Consider the following 19392-nt stretch of genomic DNA (forward strand, 5'->3'; position numbering starts at 1 on the left):
AGGATCTGCTCGTGTCTGAAAGCCACGGAAATTGCGGCCAAAATGCAAGTAGCGTTACTGAAGGCAATAACAATTATCTTAAAGCGCTAACAATGCATATAATATTAGGAGCAACAAAATAGATAAAACAGCAGAATAAACAGAATGTCACTTATGTCTAGCTGTGAGCAGCAAAAAAAGAGGCAGTGGTTCTTGGCTGACAGCTATTTAGATGGACTAAGCATGCCTCTTTAGCTATTTAAGTCACGTGTTCCATGACCAGTTATACCTGAGCATTCTGGGAAGTGAGGTTTATTATTTACCAGGACTTACTTCAATTGTCTTTGGTTTTCGTTTAAGATGTTTAAATGTTTGTTAAGGGATTTCTGCACCGTATTTTTCATGTGCTTACGAAACACTAATATAATTTGGTGCATACATTTTGCTGCTTGAGCTTTCTCTATGGAACTTAAAGAAAGAAAAAGAAGCATAATGTGAGCCTGCGGTCTTGACTTAGAATAGGAACTGTGATCCACTCTCCAGGAGAAAAAGAGTCTTTCTTCTGGACCACGAAGACCCACTACACCCCTTCAGTTTAGATACAAGTGTAAGGGACAGAAGCAGGGTTTTGAAACAGGACGATGGACTCTTGATTTACTTGGCCATCCTGACTGAATCCTCAGTATTTTGGTTGAGGTAGGGAAATCCTTCTTGGAGTTATGAAGAGGTAGGCTTTCCCTTTTATTTTGGTTAATAAAGATTTATGCCAACAACCATGCCACCTGTGCGTCGTCGTCCTCCTTCTGCACCCTTACAACCAATAAAAGATTTAAAGAGCCCCATTTCTAAAGATTCCTGCACAAGAACTGGAACAACACCCTCATAACCTTGTCTAATGCTGCTTCACAAGCCGGAAACAACCCGTAGTTTAATCTAGTAAGCACTTCCTCTGTTCAACCCGCTGCAGACAGCAAAATAACATCCCCCTTGTAAACTGACATAATGTTCGGAAATGCAAAACCTGCACAAGAACTACCTAAACATTTCCAAAATTGCTGACAGAATAGTTTGGACAGCGGCGGTCCTCGCAGGTCAGGTAAAGCAGCAGTTCCAAGTTGCAGCTCCACATCCAGTACATGTGCAACGCCATGGACGCCAAGAGAGGAAAACCAGATGGTGCTGATGCTACCAGCTGCATTTGTAGATTTGTAGTAAAAAATCAATCTAAAACGTGGAAACTGATTTGTACCAGGCCCAGCCTGCACCCCAGGAGGGCCAAGAGGTGCACCCTCTGATAAACTGGCCTGCCGCCTTCTGCAAAGGCAATATAGACTCTTTATCCGGGTCAAGAAAAGATTCCATATTCAAGCTTGCATCTCTGCGGCATCCAACAATACGGCCAAACTTTTCAAAGTCTGTAAGGAGCTGGCAACACTACTGCACCCGAGGCCCTTTGCAGTGCCCTGGCAGCACACTTTACTGCCAAAACTCTGGACATCCTGTCCTTTCTCTCCACCGCACCCACTCATGCACCATCATCTCCTGGGCCATCTTCAGCCACCTCCACCCCGCCACCCCTCTTCTCTCCTCACTCTCCCCTGTCACACCCGAGGAGGTTTCTAGTACATTCTATGAAAGCCTCTTCCAAACAGATGGATCCTTGCCCCTCAAAACCATCAAGGACAACATTGACTCTGTAGCTGAAGCCTTGGCAAACCTCTGCAACTTCTCCTTCGCCACTAGAGTTTTCCCCACCTTCTATTCCGGCAAACTATCGCCTGATCTCCAGCACTCCTTTCCTGGGCAGAGTATTGGAGAAGAAGGCTATTTCTCAGTTTACCCTCCACAACGAATCTGTTGGTTGTCTCCATGACCATCAGTCTGGCTTTAGAGCATCCAGAGGCATGGAAACTGCTCTTCTGAACGCCTGTGAAGACCTGCTCACAAACCTTGACTGTAACTCTCCCTCTGTCCTCATTCTCCTTGACCTCTCCTCTGCTTTTGATACAGTAAGCCACAACATCCTGTCTCCTGTCTCTGTGATACCCTGGGCATCACAGATCAGGCCCTGGCGTGGCTTACATCCTTTCTCTCTGACCGTTCTTCCCAGGTGGAACTTGGGTCGTTTCTCTCCGCTATCACTCTCTCCACTTGTGGTGTCACCCAGGGATCTCATCTATGCCCCTGGTTGTTCAATGTCTACATGGCCCCTTTGGCCCTCGTGATCTATGCCTTCACCTCCAACTTTCAGTGTTTTGCGGATGACACACAGCTCTCTTTCAGGCTACATTCTTCCTCCTCGCTCATGTCAGACTGACTATCCGCAATTCAGTCTTGGTGTGCTGCTTATGATCTCTGCCTTAATTCCAGCAAAACAGATTGTCCTCATTGGTACACCCGCTCCACTTTCCCACTCTCACTCTGTCCGGCCTCCCTTTGTCCTGAGCCCACTCACACCAGTGAGGCAAAAAATCTGGGGGTCATCTTCGACTCTACTCTCTCCTTCTCACATCTCGGACATGTCCAAACATCTGACTACCAGCTGAACCTCCTCAGAGGCATTCTACATTCTCTCACCTTCCCCCAGAGGCTCAGTCTCCAGAGCCCTGGTCCTCTCCACACTGGACTACTGTAACAGTCTCTTTCACAATCTGCCTACTTCTTCCTCCAACCTCTTCAACGTATCCAGAAGAGAACTACAAGACTTATCATCTCTCTGGCGCTGAAATCACTCCACTGGCTATCCGTGGCTGCAAGGATCAAGTTCAAGTCTCTCTGCATAGTCCACAAGGCTTTCCGGAGGCGGGGCCCCTACTAGCTAAAACGCTCTCTTCCCAAATACTCTCCTTCTAGAGCCCTCCACTCGGCCTCCTCCAACTCTCTGCGGAGGAGCCATTTTTTCAAACAGAGATTCGGGGGTAGATCCTTATCTTCTGCAGGTGCCTCCCTCTGGAGCAGCCTCCCTGCCTCTCTCAGTCATGAACCGGACCTCATGAAGTCCCAGTTAAACTCCTCAAGGCCTTTATTTGCCCCTCTTTCTCTCTCCCTCTACTCTGCTAACTCCCCTCTCTCCTTGCTTCTTTCCCTTGTTCTTTCTCATCCCCAACCTGCTCAGCTAGCTGACTGGTCGCCTGGTACACCTCCAGAGCCCACAGGTCCCACGCTCCCCCGCCAGTCCTGTACTTGCCTCCGGGGCTCTGCACTTTGCATAGCACTACTGCATTTTGCTCCATGAGAGGGGCAACCGCCCTGCACTTAACCCAGGCTCCCTGCTGGTCTGGGCGCACTTGTCCCCCCCCTCACACTTCCTGTCTCTGCGCACTTGCACGACCTTGCATGTACTAAGCCTAGCAAGGCTGTCTGTCCGGTCCTCCCTCTGTCTCCCCTCCCTAGCCAGGTCTAGTACTGTAGTTTATTATACTGTATGTTCCTTTCCCTCCCCACCCAACCCCCTTCTCCCCTCCCTCTTTGTCAAGCACTTACACTAGTATATATGCCTATGGCCTAGTATGCTAGTAATTGTTTGATCATTGGGAATCTTCAAGGCCTAAGAATGATGACTTTAATCCCTTGTTCCCTTCCCGATTTGAAGCACTTCACTTGTGTATAAGCGCTTTACAAATAAACAATTACAATAAAGATTTTCCATAATAACTTACCAGAAAGTCTTAATTCTATTAAAGACACAGAGGCGAGGATTATGCTTCTCTTTCTTTATTAAATAATTAAAGGAAGCGCTCAGCAGCAAGATATATATATATTTTTTAAAACAGAAAAAATATACAGAACAATGAACTTAACAATGAAGCGATGTAGAATGTCCTGAAAGTCTAAAGAAACAATGTAAACTACGTTTCCCAGGAGTCTGCAGGATGCTCAGCACAGGATCACCCACATGTGACCAATTTCCTCCAATGACAGGCCAAGTCCCCACATAAACAGCCTTGAGTATGATGCACTTCCTCTTTCTTTGCTGCTCACAGCAAGAGATAAGTACGTCATACTCAATTCTGTTTATATCTGCCCGTTGCTATTGTTACCATATTAGCGTAATATTATTATTTGCTTTACTATAGCTCATATTCGTATATAGTGCTCGCGCGCGAGCCGCCGTATTATATTTCTTCCCTTTCAGTCAGGAAGTGTCACTTTCATCTGTTCCGCGACTTCCCCTCTCAGACGCCAGCCGCTTCCTGCTGGCGTCGGAGAGTACGCCGCAGTATTATTTTAGATATTTAGGCTTTCATACAGCTGTGTTTTCGCTAGTGCAGGGGCCCGCTTCCACAAGCCCCCACCGGCATGCTTCGTCTGTTTCCCTGACTCGCCTAGCGCGGCAGAGCCCAGGGAAACAGTAGCTGGAGCTTCTGCATGACCGCAGTTTCCTCCCGCGGCCACCAGAGGGAGTTCCTGCTTTGCAGGTGGCTCTTTTCAGCTTCCTGACGCTCGCGAGCACGATTTTCATTACGTTTTATAACAAATTTTGCGATCACGAGCGCCAGGAGCTGTTATCTTTTCTCCATGCCACTGGTTTCGTGAGCAAATTTAAAAAAAAAGAAGACAAAGAAAGTGGGAGACCGAGAGACTTATTATACCACTATCAAGTCTCAGAGCTTAAGGCTCACTCTATACTGCGGGATTGAGAGAAGGCAGTCTGTGCCCGCAATAGCATTAAAACAAAAAAAAGTATATATTCAATATATATACATACATTTGTAAGGTTTAAAAAAAAAAAAAAAGGGGAGTATAGAAATGTGCAACCTTACATCATGGCAGCACAGTACTTTACTCAGGAGGACCAGTATTGGTCTGAATACGAGGAAAACACTTAGGAGTTTGATGAAGTGGGATGGCAAACAGCCTGGAAAAGGTGCTGGGTTCCTCTGTGGAATCCAGCATCAAGAGAGTTGTGTCAGAAATGCTCCTGCCCATTCAGCAGCGACTGGACTCCATGGAGGAGCAACTGCAAGAGAGCTCCCTTCCGAGAAAAAAGACACAGAAAAGAAAGCACCTTTCAGATGGGGGATGTATTCCGGCTCGACTGAGTAAAAACTCTACAACCCCCCGCGAGCCAGCCAGAACCCGCCACTGCTGCCCTTTCAGAACTTTCTGTTGGCCACAATGTTTGGACAGTGCCCTCTAGAGTAGGTTGTGCAAAAGAGGGGCAAGTGGTTTTAAGAGTAGAGTGAGAACGTTTTTCTTTAGATGCTGAACTCATAAGGTGTTGGACATCTGGAGAGAACCACACTGTGTTGCCCAAACAGTGTCTTAGGATGGGTCAACACAAAGTATGGTACTCTCCAGATGATTTTATCCATTTGAAAGCTTTGTGTTTTAAATTTTTAATTAAGCATAATGTGTATTTATTGTTTTATTTCTATTAATTATGTGGTATATTCTATGCCAGACAGTACTCAAGTATCCATTGATACATGGCTGTAGCTCCTCAGAGGAAAGCAGAAGACATGACCATGTATGGCAACAGCAGTTTCCCACTCTTGAAGGACACACCCTTAGGCTTTGTACTCCTTACTGAATAGGGGTTTCTGGTAAAAACACCCCCTCAATGTCACAGTTCGAATAGGGTGATTTTAGGGCACACTAACCATCAGAGGCTCAAGGTTTCTCAGGGGCAATGGGGATTTGAGTTATTGATGATGCAGTCGGTAGAGAAACCAGTCAGGAAAAACGCAAACATTCAGAGGCTTTTTGCTATAGGTGCAGGTAATAAAGTTCAACCTCACAGTGGCAAACCGCCCGGAAAGGGGGTAGAGGATAGGTTAAACCCCCTTGGAGTGGCTGTCAAGGGGGGCATGGAGAGATCGCTAGGCCCTTATTTTTTAAAATAAGATAGTCATATTGTTTATGTTAATTTTGAATACATTTCTTTTTACATTGAAAGTAATGAACCCAAACATATATTTTAACCAATCAATACTTTCTATAAGATGCATTATTTATTAGGTTATTCTGACCATTTCCCCTAGATTGCATTTAACTTCACCTATGGTGGTAATAATGTGCAGAGAGAGACACTGAAAGAAATTGCAAACAACTGCGGTAAAGGTGCAGATTCAGCGCTGCCAAGGGAGGTGCACCTACCAGTTGAGGGACTGATGGGGAAGAGGCACTCCTAGAGGTGGGGACATCGGTGACAGCTGCAAAGTGTAACTTATGTGCTGTGTGCGCAGGTGCAGCTAGATAAGTCTGTGGGGAAGAGCAGGGTTGGGGGCACTAAAGGGAACATGGGGCAACAGGGGGGGCATGGAGGGGATAGGGAAAAGGGGCAAGGGTAATGGGTAGAAGTGGCAGGGTAGTGCAATATGAATCCCAGGACAGTCATTCTGGAGCATAGGCTGCAGGCAAGTAAACCATTTGTCTCTACACAACCACAGGCCATGTGTCTTGGGCAGACAGACATGAATTTCTCGAGCGCTCAGCTACAGCAGCGTGCTGGAAAATGTTGCAAGCTGGCTGTTCCCAGGAGCCCGTAGCCGCTCGGAAATGGGACCAGCAGATACTTTTCAGGTCAGCGAGCCAGTAACCCAGGCGCTCGCTGGGAAATGTAGGGAGTCAACAAATAAATACATGCAAATAAAAGAAAAATCATGGTGGGGTAAGCAGTTTCAAATCGACCCTAGGCAGATGGTCCTGGGAAGTGGGCTGTGGGGCGAGGGGATGTGCTGGCATGGTAACGTTCGTCGGGAGATTTTTGGTGTCCCTAGGGTGCTACAGTGTTTTGTGTCCTTACTGATGTTTGCGGGGCACCTCATTGGTTGGATGCCTGCGAATGACTCCCCTTTGCCAAGCTCAGGTTGTCTTTTGTGTCTCATGGGAACGCACCACGGACAGGATAATAAAGTTCCAGCGGTCAGCACAATCACATAATGTGAATAAACGTCATTTTGAGGCGGTGTGGGAAGGTTTGTGATGTCAAGAAGAGTGGTATTGGACAGCTGGGGGTCAGGACGGTCTACTACAAGCATGAGCAGGTACTGTATGTATAGAAAACGAACGTAGTCCCACCAATAAGCTTTGTAGGATGATCTAACAACTGCAACAATTTTTCTTTATGTTTATTATGAGGAATGTATACAAAGTTTGCCTGCAGTAGGTGGCGCCAACAGCGCCCTACACTCAGTTTCATTCCACCGTGCTGTTTGAACCGTCTTCTCCCAGCTGCGCCTGGGCCTGTAATAAATTGTGTTGCTTCTTGTTTGGTGTACGCTTCTTTTTGGATTACTTGTGTGCTCCAGTCGTTACTTGCCTTTGGAGGACCCCTGATACACAACCGAGGCTTGGGTGGGGTGAAAAGCATGGCCTTAAAATGTAGGAACTTCTCAGGTTATAGTAATATTAAATGTAGATGTTTGCCACTGTCCAGATTTCAAAAGGAAGAACCATTTGGTTTCTAAAATATGCTGCTACATTGGCCATTAAAGTTAGAGGCATGCCTCAGAAATCAAGTAGAAACACTCCTTTTCAACTTCTAAAGTGCAACTGGGTTGCCACACCATTAGATTAAGATGGAGATAAGAAAGGCTGGCTTTAGCCATGACATATCAAAAGAAATTCATAATTCTTCAATAGTACTGTTGCTGTAAAGCATGAAAGCTTGTATGAAGATCTACTTTGGCATGGACTGTAAGGGGTAGTGGAGCCTGCACTCTACAGTACACAAAAGCAAGAGGTGTTCTCTAGTGCACTACGTTTGCCGGACCCCTAAAACATGTACAGTAAATACTAAACACTGAGCCAGAATGCTTTATTTTCTTGTTTAGCCAACTCTTACCTTAATTCCCATTTTCTGATCAGCCTGCGGCAGATGAGCAGCAATGAACCAGTCACCCGGTGCAGGGTTGGTAACATTCACAAAAGTGTTGTTGTGCAGATTGCTGGAGAGTCTGAGAGCCATGCTGTAGGGAGGGCGGAAGGTTGTGTTCTTGGAAAACTGATGTCCCAAGGGGTTGATTACTGGAGGTGCCCCATAACGAAAATGCCTGAAAGACCAAAAAGCGTAGTCATATCATAGCTCAGTGAAGCACAGTCCCTTTGTCGCAGGCATTCCCATCAATAACTAGTTTGAACAGTAAAAACATGGTTGGTGGTACTCAATGAACAGTGAAAACGTTCCCCACTACCCATTACAGAGGAGCAACTGAAGCATGCAGATCAGTCACCAGCAACATCACTTTCCTGAAGGGAGGCAGTATGCTCTGCTGTGCCCAGGCTCCAAGCTCATTCTGGGTTAGGCACATAAATGCTGGCCAGTGCTGCTTCATGTATGGCAAATGTCATGAATCTGATGAAGTCATCACTCCTTTCCCAGAGGTAGCCTCTCCCTATGTTCCCAGGGGACGGCAGCCACTTCCTGATCCTGAACCTGGGAGCGGCTTTATGAGGGAGCACCACTTGGGGGGAGGCGACCCTTGCGGGAATGACATCAGTGGGGGGAATCATATGCCTCCCATTCCCTTGTGCAGATGCTCCCTCCATTCCTCATGCCTTAATGGCATACAGTAACAATGTCCTTCAATCATTTACCAGACCCGATCTTAGTATTCCCCAACCTGAGACAAAGACCATTATATCAATTACTGAGACTAGGAAGAGAGCAGCAACAATCACTCCCAATAAGATCTCATACCAGCTTCCTCAACACCATATAAAGAACAATATGTTATGTTAAAGGACATTTGTACCGCACACTATCACCACCAAAGTGGTCCCCTGGCGCTCTGGCGGCTCTGAAAAGGGGAGGAGAGGGGGGTGGGATAGTGGGAATAAGCTGGAAAAGTGCAAGAGAGCAGTGATGTGCTGTTGGCAGCCTCAGCCAGGTGGGTCTGTTGGCTGGGCTTGGGGTGTTTTACGGTCCGTAGTCGTCGTGTGCTGTTGTGCAAGTCTATGTGTGGTTTGTTTTGTTGTTAAGTTTGTACGGATTGCTGCGTTTTAGGCTTGTGGTTGTGTTTGGTTAGAGTTTGAGAGGTGTATGCAGAGGGATGGAATTATTAGTTGGTTGGTTAGTTGGCATTGCTGTCCTTGCAATTGTGGGATTCCATCTGGGTGCGATACATGCTGACATTCACATTTCTATCTGGATGCGATGCAAGCTAAAGTCAAGAACTCCACACAAGTGTGGCACATTCTAACCATTATATTTGTATCTAGATGCGGCGGAAGCCAGAGTTCAGAATTCTAAGTGTGGTGCATGTTAAGAATCACATTTCTATCTAGATGTGACGCAAGCTCAAGTTCAGAATTCTGAGTGTGGTGCATGTTAAGAATAACATTTCTATCTAGATGCGACGCAAGCTAAAGTTAAGAATCCTGAGTGAGGCACATGCTAACAATCACATTTCTATCTAGATGCGACGCAAGCTAAAGTTAAGAATCCTGAGTGTGGCACATGCTATCAAACACATTTCTATCTAGATGCTGCGCAAGCTAAAGTTCCGAATTCCATACTTGTGTGGCAGATGCTAACAGTCACATTTCTATCTAGATGCGACGCAAGCTAAAGTTCAGAATTCTATGTGTAGTGCATGCTAAGAATCACATTTCTATGTAGATGTGGTGCGAGCCAAAGTTCACAATTTCATACTAGTGTGGCACATGCTAACAGTCACATTTCCATCTAGATGCAGTGCAAGTCAAAGTTCAGTTCCCTACATGTGTGGCACTAGTTAAAATTGGCATTTACAGTGGTCACAAGTCTTCCTAAGTATGTATTGTTTAAGTCTATGGCAATCTACGCTATGGAAGGTAAGGTAGAGTGATAGGTGCTTTCTGGAGTAGAGTAATTGCTCTACACCCCACCCATGCCACACTCAGAGTTTTGTTAGTGTCTGCTGGCTTCCTTGGCTTCACCTGCGGACACCTGCAGACACATCTCGGAGCCGCCATTGTTGGAGCCACCCTTTTCCTTGGGGCCCTTAGCCACACGGGCTGCTGGGTAGAGGGCTGCCCGTGCCGTGTCCAGGTTGAGGAGGGGTAGGCCAATCAGGGCCTGGGGGAGGGTGCGGGAGGCGGGACTGAAGGAGGAAGCTGGACCGGGGAATCGAGGACGGCAGGGATAGCTCTGGGTGGAATTGGAGCGCCATGCTGCTTCAGATGGAGTTGGGCAGCAGAAAAACGAAACGCTTACCTGTAGAATATGGTAACCACTGAGATCAGGAAGAGGGACAGAATAATGAAAAGCACTAAGACTGGTAAGCCCACGCAGTGGTCTAGTTTTTGGCGATTATTCAATCATGCTGGGAAGTTTAAAACCAGCACAGCTGATGGCAAACAGGAACAGCTGCAGGCGCTAGGCTGCACAGCGACTTGTACTGATAACGACCAGTACGCTGGGGAAGAGGATGCTGCAGGAAATAGTATCGAGGCTGATCCAAACAGCGGAAGAGGAAACCGGAATGCGCCGGCTCGCCACCCGAGATTGCAAGCCAGCAGGAACTACATATAGCAGAGAAGGACATGGCGAAGTCGCAGCGGCTGACAGGGCGCACGCGGAGTCAGCAACATGGAGGAAAATGAAGCAGAGAAGCGCAAGGGACACTACAATCACTCTGTAAGCCCAGTGGTGGCTATTATTGAAACGAACATTGTTAAGCAAGGAATGATACAGCAATGTTGGGCTAATATCGTTTCATGGATAAGAGGGAAAACTAACAATGTGAAAGGTCCTGGCAGGAGAGTACACCAGGGATAGTCAAGTGTATGTAAAGGCTAAATTATGAAGTGTCTACAAAAGGAAAGAGAATCTCAAAGAAGACACCTTCCAGTGTGAGGACCAGAATAGGATTTCGGACACAGGACACATTTTCGCTTTGGACATTTTGACGAAAGACAGACTCATTTGTTTTGGTTGAGGCAGGGATATACCTCCTAGATCAAGGATAGTGAGGCATTTGCCAATCCCTTTATCATTTCAAATAAAGGTTTTAGCCAAAACCCGGAGCCCTCTGTGTCCATGTCTCATTCCTGCCTACTCACACAAAACACATGTATTTATGCGATTTGAATATGGCAAACCTTACAAGTAGGAAACAGAGTACTGTAGAAAACATGCAGGAGCTGGGGGAAATGCATACTTCAAATGTAGAGGTGAATGGAAAGTAAGGAGAACCAGAGGGTGTAGAAGGGGGGATTTGGACAGAGCAGGAAGTCCAAGGCTCTGCAACCATGTGCTATGAGATAATTGTTAAAGACTCTTCAGTTCTTTCCAGAAATGGAAGAGCCAATTTAATGTGCGCGAGTACACGGTTACAAAGGGGGTCAATACGACCCTGGCGGTAGGGGGTTAACGGAGCAGGTAGAGTTGCTGGCCCCGTTAACCCCCTACCGCCTCATTACGAGGTGTCCTTAGCGGGTCCCGCGAGCAGACCAGCATGCTAACAACGGGCCCGTCATTAACGGGTCCATTGTTAGCATGCTCCCCATTCCCATTGAGCCCTATGGGGGCTTGAATGAGGATGGGTTCCTGGAATGGGGAAATACCGGGACCTCCAAGGTCAGAATGGCCCGGTATTTCCCCATTCCAGGAACTCGGACCCGGTACCCGGAATGGGGGTAGCCATGCCGCAAATAGCTGCATGGCTACCTCCAGGGTCTTAATGACCCCCAAAGTCAGTGGCTGCGTAGTTGTCAAAGCCCCTATGGCCGCAGCAGCTATGGGTCTTCATCATAGATCTTACTACCACTGATGGTCAAGCAGCAGAAAGGAACTCTTTCAAACCCAATCTGTTTTTACAGAGCTGGTGAATAGTAAACGTTACTCTCTGAACTGACATTTGTACTGGCGGTTTCTGGTCCCTCTTCACACAGAATACAAGGATATCTGTAACCCCAAGTACGAAGAACAGAGCATTTCTTAATGAGTATAAGAAAATGAAAGTCCAATCAGGTTTATTGCTGCTCACAGACCCACTCCTCATTACGCTCACAAAAGCTTCCACAGGCCCATTATCTCTGGGAAGATCTCAACAGGGAGAATGAGGGGGGTTGTTTTACCAGTACACAAATCCGTGTGATGAGTGATTTGTACGCTTTCCATTCTCATGGGGCAGATTTTATAGCACGGATATGTATTTTTATGGTGCATGTCAGCAACTTACATTATTTAAGCAAAAACTTTATTTAGCAGTGTCTGCTGAAAAAGAGCAGCCAGGGGGTGTGGTCGGCGCCCAACTAAGATGGCTGCATTGTTAACGGAGCTCTGCTGAACCCGGGCTTGATGGGGCCCCGATTTCCCCCTAGCCACGCAGCAATTGGATGCCTGGGCACTGTTAGCACAACGGAAGACCCCGGTGACAGAGAGAACCAGTTTCCTGGCCTAAACGGAGGACTGTGCTGAGTGGGGAGCCGAGGTATCGTTGAGCCTCAGAGCGGTTTGTCCCCCCCACTGGGCTGCTGTGGCACTGCAGCAGCTGTAGGGGAACAGTTACAGCACAACCAGAAGCCCGGCCAACGGATGAAAGAAGGCCTGGCAGGAGATGAGCATCGGTGCCTCGTTTATTCAGGCTTTCTGGTAAGGAGTGAGGTGGCAGTGCTAGATGGGCCGGGAAATGCCTGCTGCTGAGTATTTGGTGAGAGCCGGACCGGAGGAGGGGGGTGGGATTCCCACACTGTCGGAGCAGGCCGGAGCAGTGGGGGTGGCGCCAGCCCCTGTGGAAGCAGGTGTGGAGTGCCACCGGCTCCCCCTTCCCACGTGTGCTGCTGGGTGGCAATTATTAGCCCTGTGGGGGGCCCAGAACCCTTCTGAGATACTGTGGAATGTCCATTGGTACCCAAGCAGAGAATGTGAGCCATGGCCTGGGGGCATCAATGGAGGGCTCCTTTTTGTGTCCGAGTGTGCTGCTTTAGAGGACTGGCGCTCTCCGTGCCCTTGGGAGTGGAAGTTAAATGTTGGAGAGCTGCGGGTCCAAGAACTGGAGTCTGAAGGTCTTGTGGAGCACCGTGCCGCAACCAGGTAGTAAAGAATTGACCGGTGTGTGCTGGGGGCCCTGTGGAACACCCCCCTAGCGGCAGTGAGCGTCTGCCTCCGCATGTAGGAATGGTGAGCAGCGAACCGTGTTGCCCAGTCCCTGGCAGAAGCGATAGAGGGGACCATGAAGGTCAGTATGCTGTGCACCGAGGGGGTCTGGGAAGTGTGGCTGGACTCTGAGGACTGGTGGCCAGAAGATGATGCAGGGGCGTCGTTGGGCTTGGGAGAGTGTGGACAAAGTTAAGAAATAGTGACAGGCCACGCAGGATTCTGGTACTTGTATTTTTCGCTTTTAATTTCACTTGCAGGTGACTGGAAACAACTCCCTCCATAGCACACATTTTACTCCCGAGTGTGGACAAAGGCCTGTTGGCACCAGCTGGACATTGGGGGTCTCTTTTCCCACCTGCATGTTGCCCCGTAAGGCTCAAAAGAAGCTTTGATCTTTAATCTCACTGTGGGCCCCCGTGTCTGAGCCGTTAAGCCAGCAGGTTGACAGAGTACTGCAGAAGTGATGGCCGGTGCTGCCTCTCCCCTCCCACACCCTCCCTTCCTCTTCATGAAAGGGGAGCTCCTGGAGTGCATGACCACTCTGGAAGAGAATATCTCTACCTAAATTAGAAAGGAGATCACAGTGGCAACCAAGAGGCTCCATAGGTCCATAGACGTTCACTCTACGGACCTGAAGCAGATCAACACAAAAGTGGGAGATGCTGAGGATTTCAAATCCATTCCCTGCAGGAGGAAGTTATTCATCTGCAATGTGAGCTGCCCGGAGCTAAACAGGGAATGGAGGAGCTCATCTCCACGACTGAAGATCTCGAGAATAGGCACAGGTGAGGGAACCTCAGAATCAGGGGCCGGGAGAATGTGACGGAAGGAGCCGACATGATGGCCGGGGTTCTCCGCTGCTCCAAATACACATTTCCTGGCATTTCTACAGATTCCATTAGCTTGATTTGGTCCATCGAGTTGGGTGCCTGCTTAGGGACCAGAGGGGCCAGCCTAGAGATATTCTTATGAAATATCATGCCTTCACTGTCAAGGAAGAGATACTGTGCACCTCCAAGTCAAATGGGAGAAATCACTTATGCTCACAGCTTCTTGTTTTTAAGGACCTGGCAGCCCTAACGCTACAGAAGCGCCTAGCATTTCGGCCAATTAAGGGGAAACTTAACTAAGAAAAGATTCAATACTGTTGGACTTTCCCTTTTGCCCTCCTATTCACAAGAAGGGAAGAAATGGCGTTGCACCACACCAGAGGAGGCAGCCACGGTCTTGGGGATCTCGTTGGAGCACTACAGGGAGGACAAGGTTGAGAGGAGATGGAGGCAAGTGCGGGGCAGGGCCCTGAGAGGGGAGGGCACAGGGCAAAGGTCATCAGGCAGAATATGTATTGATGATGGAAAGGAGTATGTGAGAGTGGGGTCGCTACCAGTTATTTTCTTGCTTCCATGTGGCTTTTGAGCGTGGGTGCTGAAGGAAACACTGGGGGGGGGGGGCATCTGGTCTGGGGACGGAGGAGGCAGGCTTGTCCGAGTGAGGAGGATGGTTAGTGACAAGGTATATCTACTTCGACAGGCCTGGGTATGGTTTGTGTCCGTTTCATGGATTTGTTCATGTTGTATGTTTGGAAAGTTGGAGGCGGCATAGGGGTAAAAGGCTATCAGCAGTGGTCTCAGCTGGGAAAGGCCGGGGCAGCACACGGGTGCTTTGTTACTCTCATGGTCACAATGGATTTGCGTTGTTTGACCCATAACATGAGGGGGTTGAACTCCCCCAGGATACGAAACATACTGTTACATAGGTTGAAACAGCAGCAGATAGTGTTTCTTGGGCAGGCTACACACGAGGGAGTTCCCACAACAGTTATTTTCAACACACCTTCTCAAGAAGCGCAGGTTGAAGAATGTCCCGCTTCAAGTCAGAAAGATAAAACAGGATGGCGAGTGGTGTTTTCTCTTTAAAGTGGACATGTTGGCGGGTATGCAGGTCACCCTAGCATTCATTTAAAGGCCGAATTGAGGGCATAACGACTATCGTCGCAGTCCTAGGTGATCTGCTGCCATTTTCCAGGGGCCATATTGCATTGGTGGGTGAACTTAACCTTCCCATGGACCCCAATATGAATGAGTCCAAAAGGGATTACTGGGGAGCGGTATGGCCCACTAGTGTACTGCTCGGGCAGATTGCAGATTAGCAACTAGTGGATGCCTGGCGTCGCCTACACCCGGATAACGGGGACTACACCTTTTTCTCCCACGCTCACCGCACATACTCGAGAATAGACTACATTTGGGTGGAGGAGTCTCTAATGCCTTGGGTGAGCGCAGTCAATGTGGGCACTATTGACATCAGCCCAATCCTGATGAGGCTGGTACTTCCCCCAAGCGAGGCAGTTGTTCGAAGCTGGAAACTCAATCCAGCGCTGCTGCAGGATCCCACTGTGCGTGATGAGATTCGTAGCACAATAAAAGATTTATTTCAGAACAATTCCTGAGGGCACGTGTCAGAGGCAGTTGGGTGGGATGCCTTCAAGGCATATATAAAGGGCATGTAGAGGAAGAGCCAAATACCCCTACCAGAAGCTCCTCCCCCATGTTGCCTATATGTTGGGAACCAGAAAATGCCACAAGCGCAGTACCAGTGAGGATGCCTACAGCGCAAAGAATTCTTGAGACACGGTATCCATTGAGAAAACCCTATATGCATTCACAAAGAAGTAATGGTCTTCTGGAAAAAGTCCCGGAAGAAGTATGGAAATGAATGAGAAAGAAGATTGGTGACGTCATATGAAGCAGAACTGATGCACCCAGAAAGAACCACAAATGTAGAAAGAATATAGACATTCTATAGGATCGGAGGATGAGGTATCGAAGGAAAGCAACATTTTGGGATCAAAATGAAGATTGCCCGTGCAAAGAAACTCTGAAGAAAATGCAAAGTAATTTTACAATTGTAGAGATGCTGTAACGCAAGTAGACAAAGTAATCCTGAGGCTGGCTATGTAGTAAATAGATTGCAGCGATGCGCCAATGTGTATACATAGCAATGTATAGAATATGGATGTTCCACAATGCACTTTAGAAAACTTAAACCCAGAGAAGAAAGGCTGGCTGGCCAAGCACCAAGAGTCTGGGCCACTGTGAGCCTGGTTGTCTGTCAAGAAGCTACATGAACGTGAGAAAGAAGCAAACTTCTGTTTGAGGTGTAATGAAAAAACACTGAAAGTGCCAAGAGTTCATCATTTAATAGTGTTGTATGGAGCGAACAGCTCGAAAACGTGCTCTCCAGTCACATGGTTAGATGGATATAGACTGTAGGTCTAGCTACACTGAAACCAGAAGATAAGACCATGCCAAACTCCCTTTTCTCAGGCACAGTGAGCCTCTACAAGGCTGAGTTCAAATCTTTAGTTGAATGACAGACCGCAGGAGTGATGATGGATGAGAGCTAATTGGGTGAGGAGGCATGACCAGGCCAACCCTCCCACCACCTGGGGTAACCAGCTTGCATGCTGCTAGCAAGTGGAATATTCCAGAACGGTACAAGCATGCCAACCAATTGTAGAGGGCCATGTACCAAAGAGCCCTATAGTTTGTGTAACCAATAGGGTGTCGAGTATTAGTATGACACGTAAAATGCCTTATACTTGGGATGGGCTTAGTTGTCCACCTGATCTTAGAGACTCAATCACAACCCCCGTCAGTATAAACGTATATCTAGATCAGCGATCCTCAAGGTGTAGCTCGCGAGCAACATGTTGCACTCTTGACCCTAAAATGTTGCTCACCAGTTGCTCTGGGCCATTGGTGGAGGCTAAGAAGGACATTCAGGAATGAGACATCAATGGCAGTGTACCCCGAGCCAGAACTGCACAGGAAGGCTAGCAAATCAGCCTGCTCGGTTTGACATGCATGACATACTGTTAGTTGCTTAAGCATTAGCTGTGGAGGCATCAGGAGAGTGGTCCGAGTGGTGGGGCAGGCCAGATGGGTGCAGGGAGCAAGGGATTGGCTACAGAAATTAAAGGAATGGTTTGGTCAAAAAATTTTATTGCCCCTTACGGGTCGGCCATGTGTTTTTAAGCCTAAGTCGCTCGATTTTAGAAACATTTCCTATGGACCTTACCCGAGTTTTCGTCCATTAAACGCACGCGAAAACAGGCACCAGGGAGCTGCAATTTTGTGATAATCCTATCATTTCCCCCATCGCCCTGGCTGACCTGCTTTTGCGGCACTAAATCATATCCCCCGCCCCCGAGCCTGACATTATCAAAACATTCATATTCCCCGCCTCTCTCCGTGACGTTACTGTGCTGTGTAGGCAAACGCGCCCAGTCGTCTTCTACGCGACTTCACACAGAACCCGGAAACCAACACAGATCAGCTCACAACACAGCGCGCTACAATTCGGAATATGAAACTGTACTTTAAAATCAAACAGCAACACAGTAAATTTGACATTAAATGTTTATAGAATATTCTGCAATTGCCATATGAACTCCGAAAGTCATTTATTTTCTTTTATCTCTATCCGCAAATCCTTAAAATGTTATCGTGAGTCACGCGCTGTTCCTTTATGGTACACAGGGTGTTGGCTTTCGTTCAAAAAGGCACTTTTGTCGCACGATGAACCGCAAGGCTGTTCCATCAAGTAGGCACTAGGCCAGCGTAAAGGTTGATATGTTGCTTCTAGCCGCTAGTACCGCGTAAGGGCATATGGGCCCTTGGCGATCGTCCCATAAGATCATCAGAATGGTGCAGTTGTTTACATTAAGCTGCAGCTGGCGGCTGAAGAAACCGTCTGCCGGTGTCTGAAACTGGTGGCAGGGGCAAAAGGGAAGGATGTACCTATTTTGAAAACATAAAATTTATAATTAGTCTCGCCAGCCGATCTTTATTAATATTATTCATTTTATTTATTACGGCCGAGCTGAAACTATTTGCTTTCAAGGATAGTGCAATGGAGTATATTCGACTCCAAAATCAATGCGAAAACTATCTAAATAAATCGAGGTTGGTACACAATGAGAAACGACTTTTTTGAAAACATGCGTGTGGAATGTGGACCTGCATGCCCATGTGCCCGCTACAAGGACGATCCCACAAACCTTTTCAAAGCTCTTCATTCATTCATTTATTCATGCATCCATTCATTCATTAATTCTTCATTCCGGTATAAAAGCGTCTAAAGAGTTACTTAGATTATATTTGCAATTTCCATTGTGTCTCTGCGTAATGCAGTCTGTAAATCCCACTGTGCTCTTGACAACGATTTTTCGTATACTGAACTAACATGAAACTCAGTCTAGTTTAAGAATTTTCTGCCTTATCGTCTCAAACGTTATTGCACCCCCCAACCCCCCATTCAAATGAAGTTCTTTCTGCATGGTCCCTGTCTCTCAAGGTCAAAAAACAATAGAACCTTATACTGCCAGTGCGAGTTGTGGGCCTCTTCAGTGCGCGAGTTGAGAATCAAAGCCGCTGACCTTCACTAGAAATTAGCATACATTCTTTCTTTGCAACATCCCATAGTAAAGCCATCTGTGAGAACTTGAAGTTTCGAATCCATCTATGTAGTGCGCCTCAATGTGCAAATGCGAACTGGCTTCTCTCTCTTCTGCAACGGCTCGCTTGGCGCGTTCTAAGGCCCCAATTTTGTCCTCGTTGTTTGCGAGCTTTGAAGCCCCAAAGAACCATAACTATTGAGACTTTTAATTTTTTGGGGAAGGTCAGGTGAAAGTATAAAGTACCCGAGCAGTTGATTTGAAAGTGAGATTTATTGTTTGTTTTATTATTTGCAATACGCAAGCCTCCCCTCGGTTAACAGTGCCCAGCATTTATAAGAGATTGCGATAATTAGTTACATCAACAAAAATATATACATACACATATAGACAAGGTCAGCAATATGAGGTGAATAGAGAGAGAATTCAAAGATGACACCCAGGTAGTTCGGCACCCAGGATGGTGAAGGTAGCGGTTAGGGTTAGCGTACTTTATATGCACACTGTACAATAACATGTATTTACAAAAAGACAATCGTATTACAATTATTTAAACCGGGATTTGTACTTCACAACCAGCTCTCCTTTGGGTGGACATGGCACAGCGGCAATGTTGGGTGGCAATGGATCAGTGCTCTGCACAGAAACTTTCAAAATTCCATATCTGTGCTTCTCTAATACAGCAACAATAAGGCTTTTGACAAAGTCGAACTCCATTTCCTCATAGACTGGTTTGATCACCCATTGCTTACTTCTTTTTGAAAAGGCCTTAGTGTAACAAGGCATCCTTACATTACCCTTAGTCTAGATTGTTCACGGCCGAGATTCTCGTTATGGGCCAAGACGGCAAGTAGAGCCCTATGTCTCATGCCCTGTATGCTGAAATGCAAGCACTTTGGCCTGTACTTTAGGTACATATTGTGGA

General features: G+C 47.2%; 1 protein-coding gene across 3 annotated transcripts in view; it reads right to left on the reverse strand.

Annotated features, from left to right (window-relative positions):
- The window catches only part of PGAP6 (post-GPI attachment to proteins 6), a 1624027-nt gene that overhangs the window by 1436856 nt on the left and 167779 nt on the right, over nucleotides 1–19392 (reverse strand). For all 3 annotated transcript variants that reach the window (XM_069646777.1, XM_069646775.1, XM_069646776.1), the window contains exon 3: nucleotides 7769–7976. In XM_069646777.1, coding sequence (XP_069502878.1) covers nucleotides 7769–7891 — 123 coding nt within the window. In that variant the 5' untranslated portion in view covers nucleotides 7892–7976. The remainder of the gene's footprint in view (nucleotides 1–7768; nucleotides 7977–19392) is intronic.

Source organism: Ambystoma mexicanum, chromosome 2q (assembly GCF_040938575.1).
Source record: "Ambystoma mexicanum isolate Mex_15411 chromosome 2q, UKY_AmexF1_1, whole genome shotgun sequence".
Lineage (NCBI taxonomy): Eukaryota > Metazoa > Chordata > Amphibia > Caudata > Ambystomatidae > Ambystoma > Ambystoma mexicanum.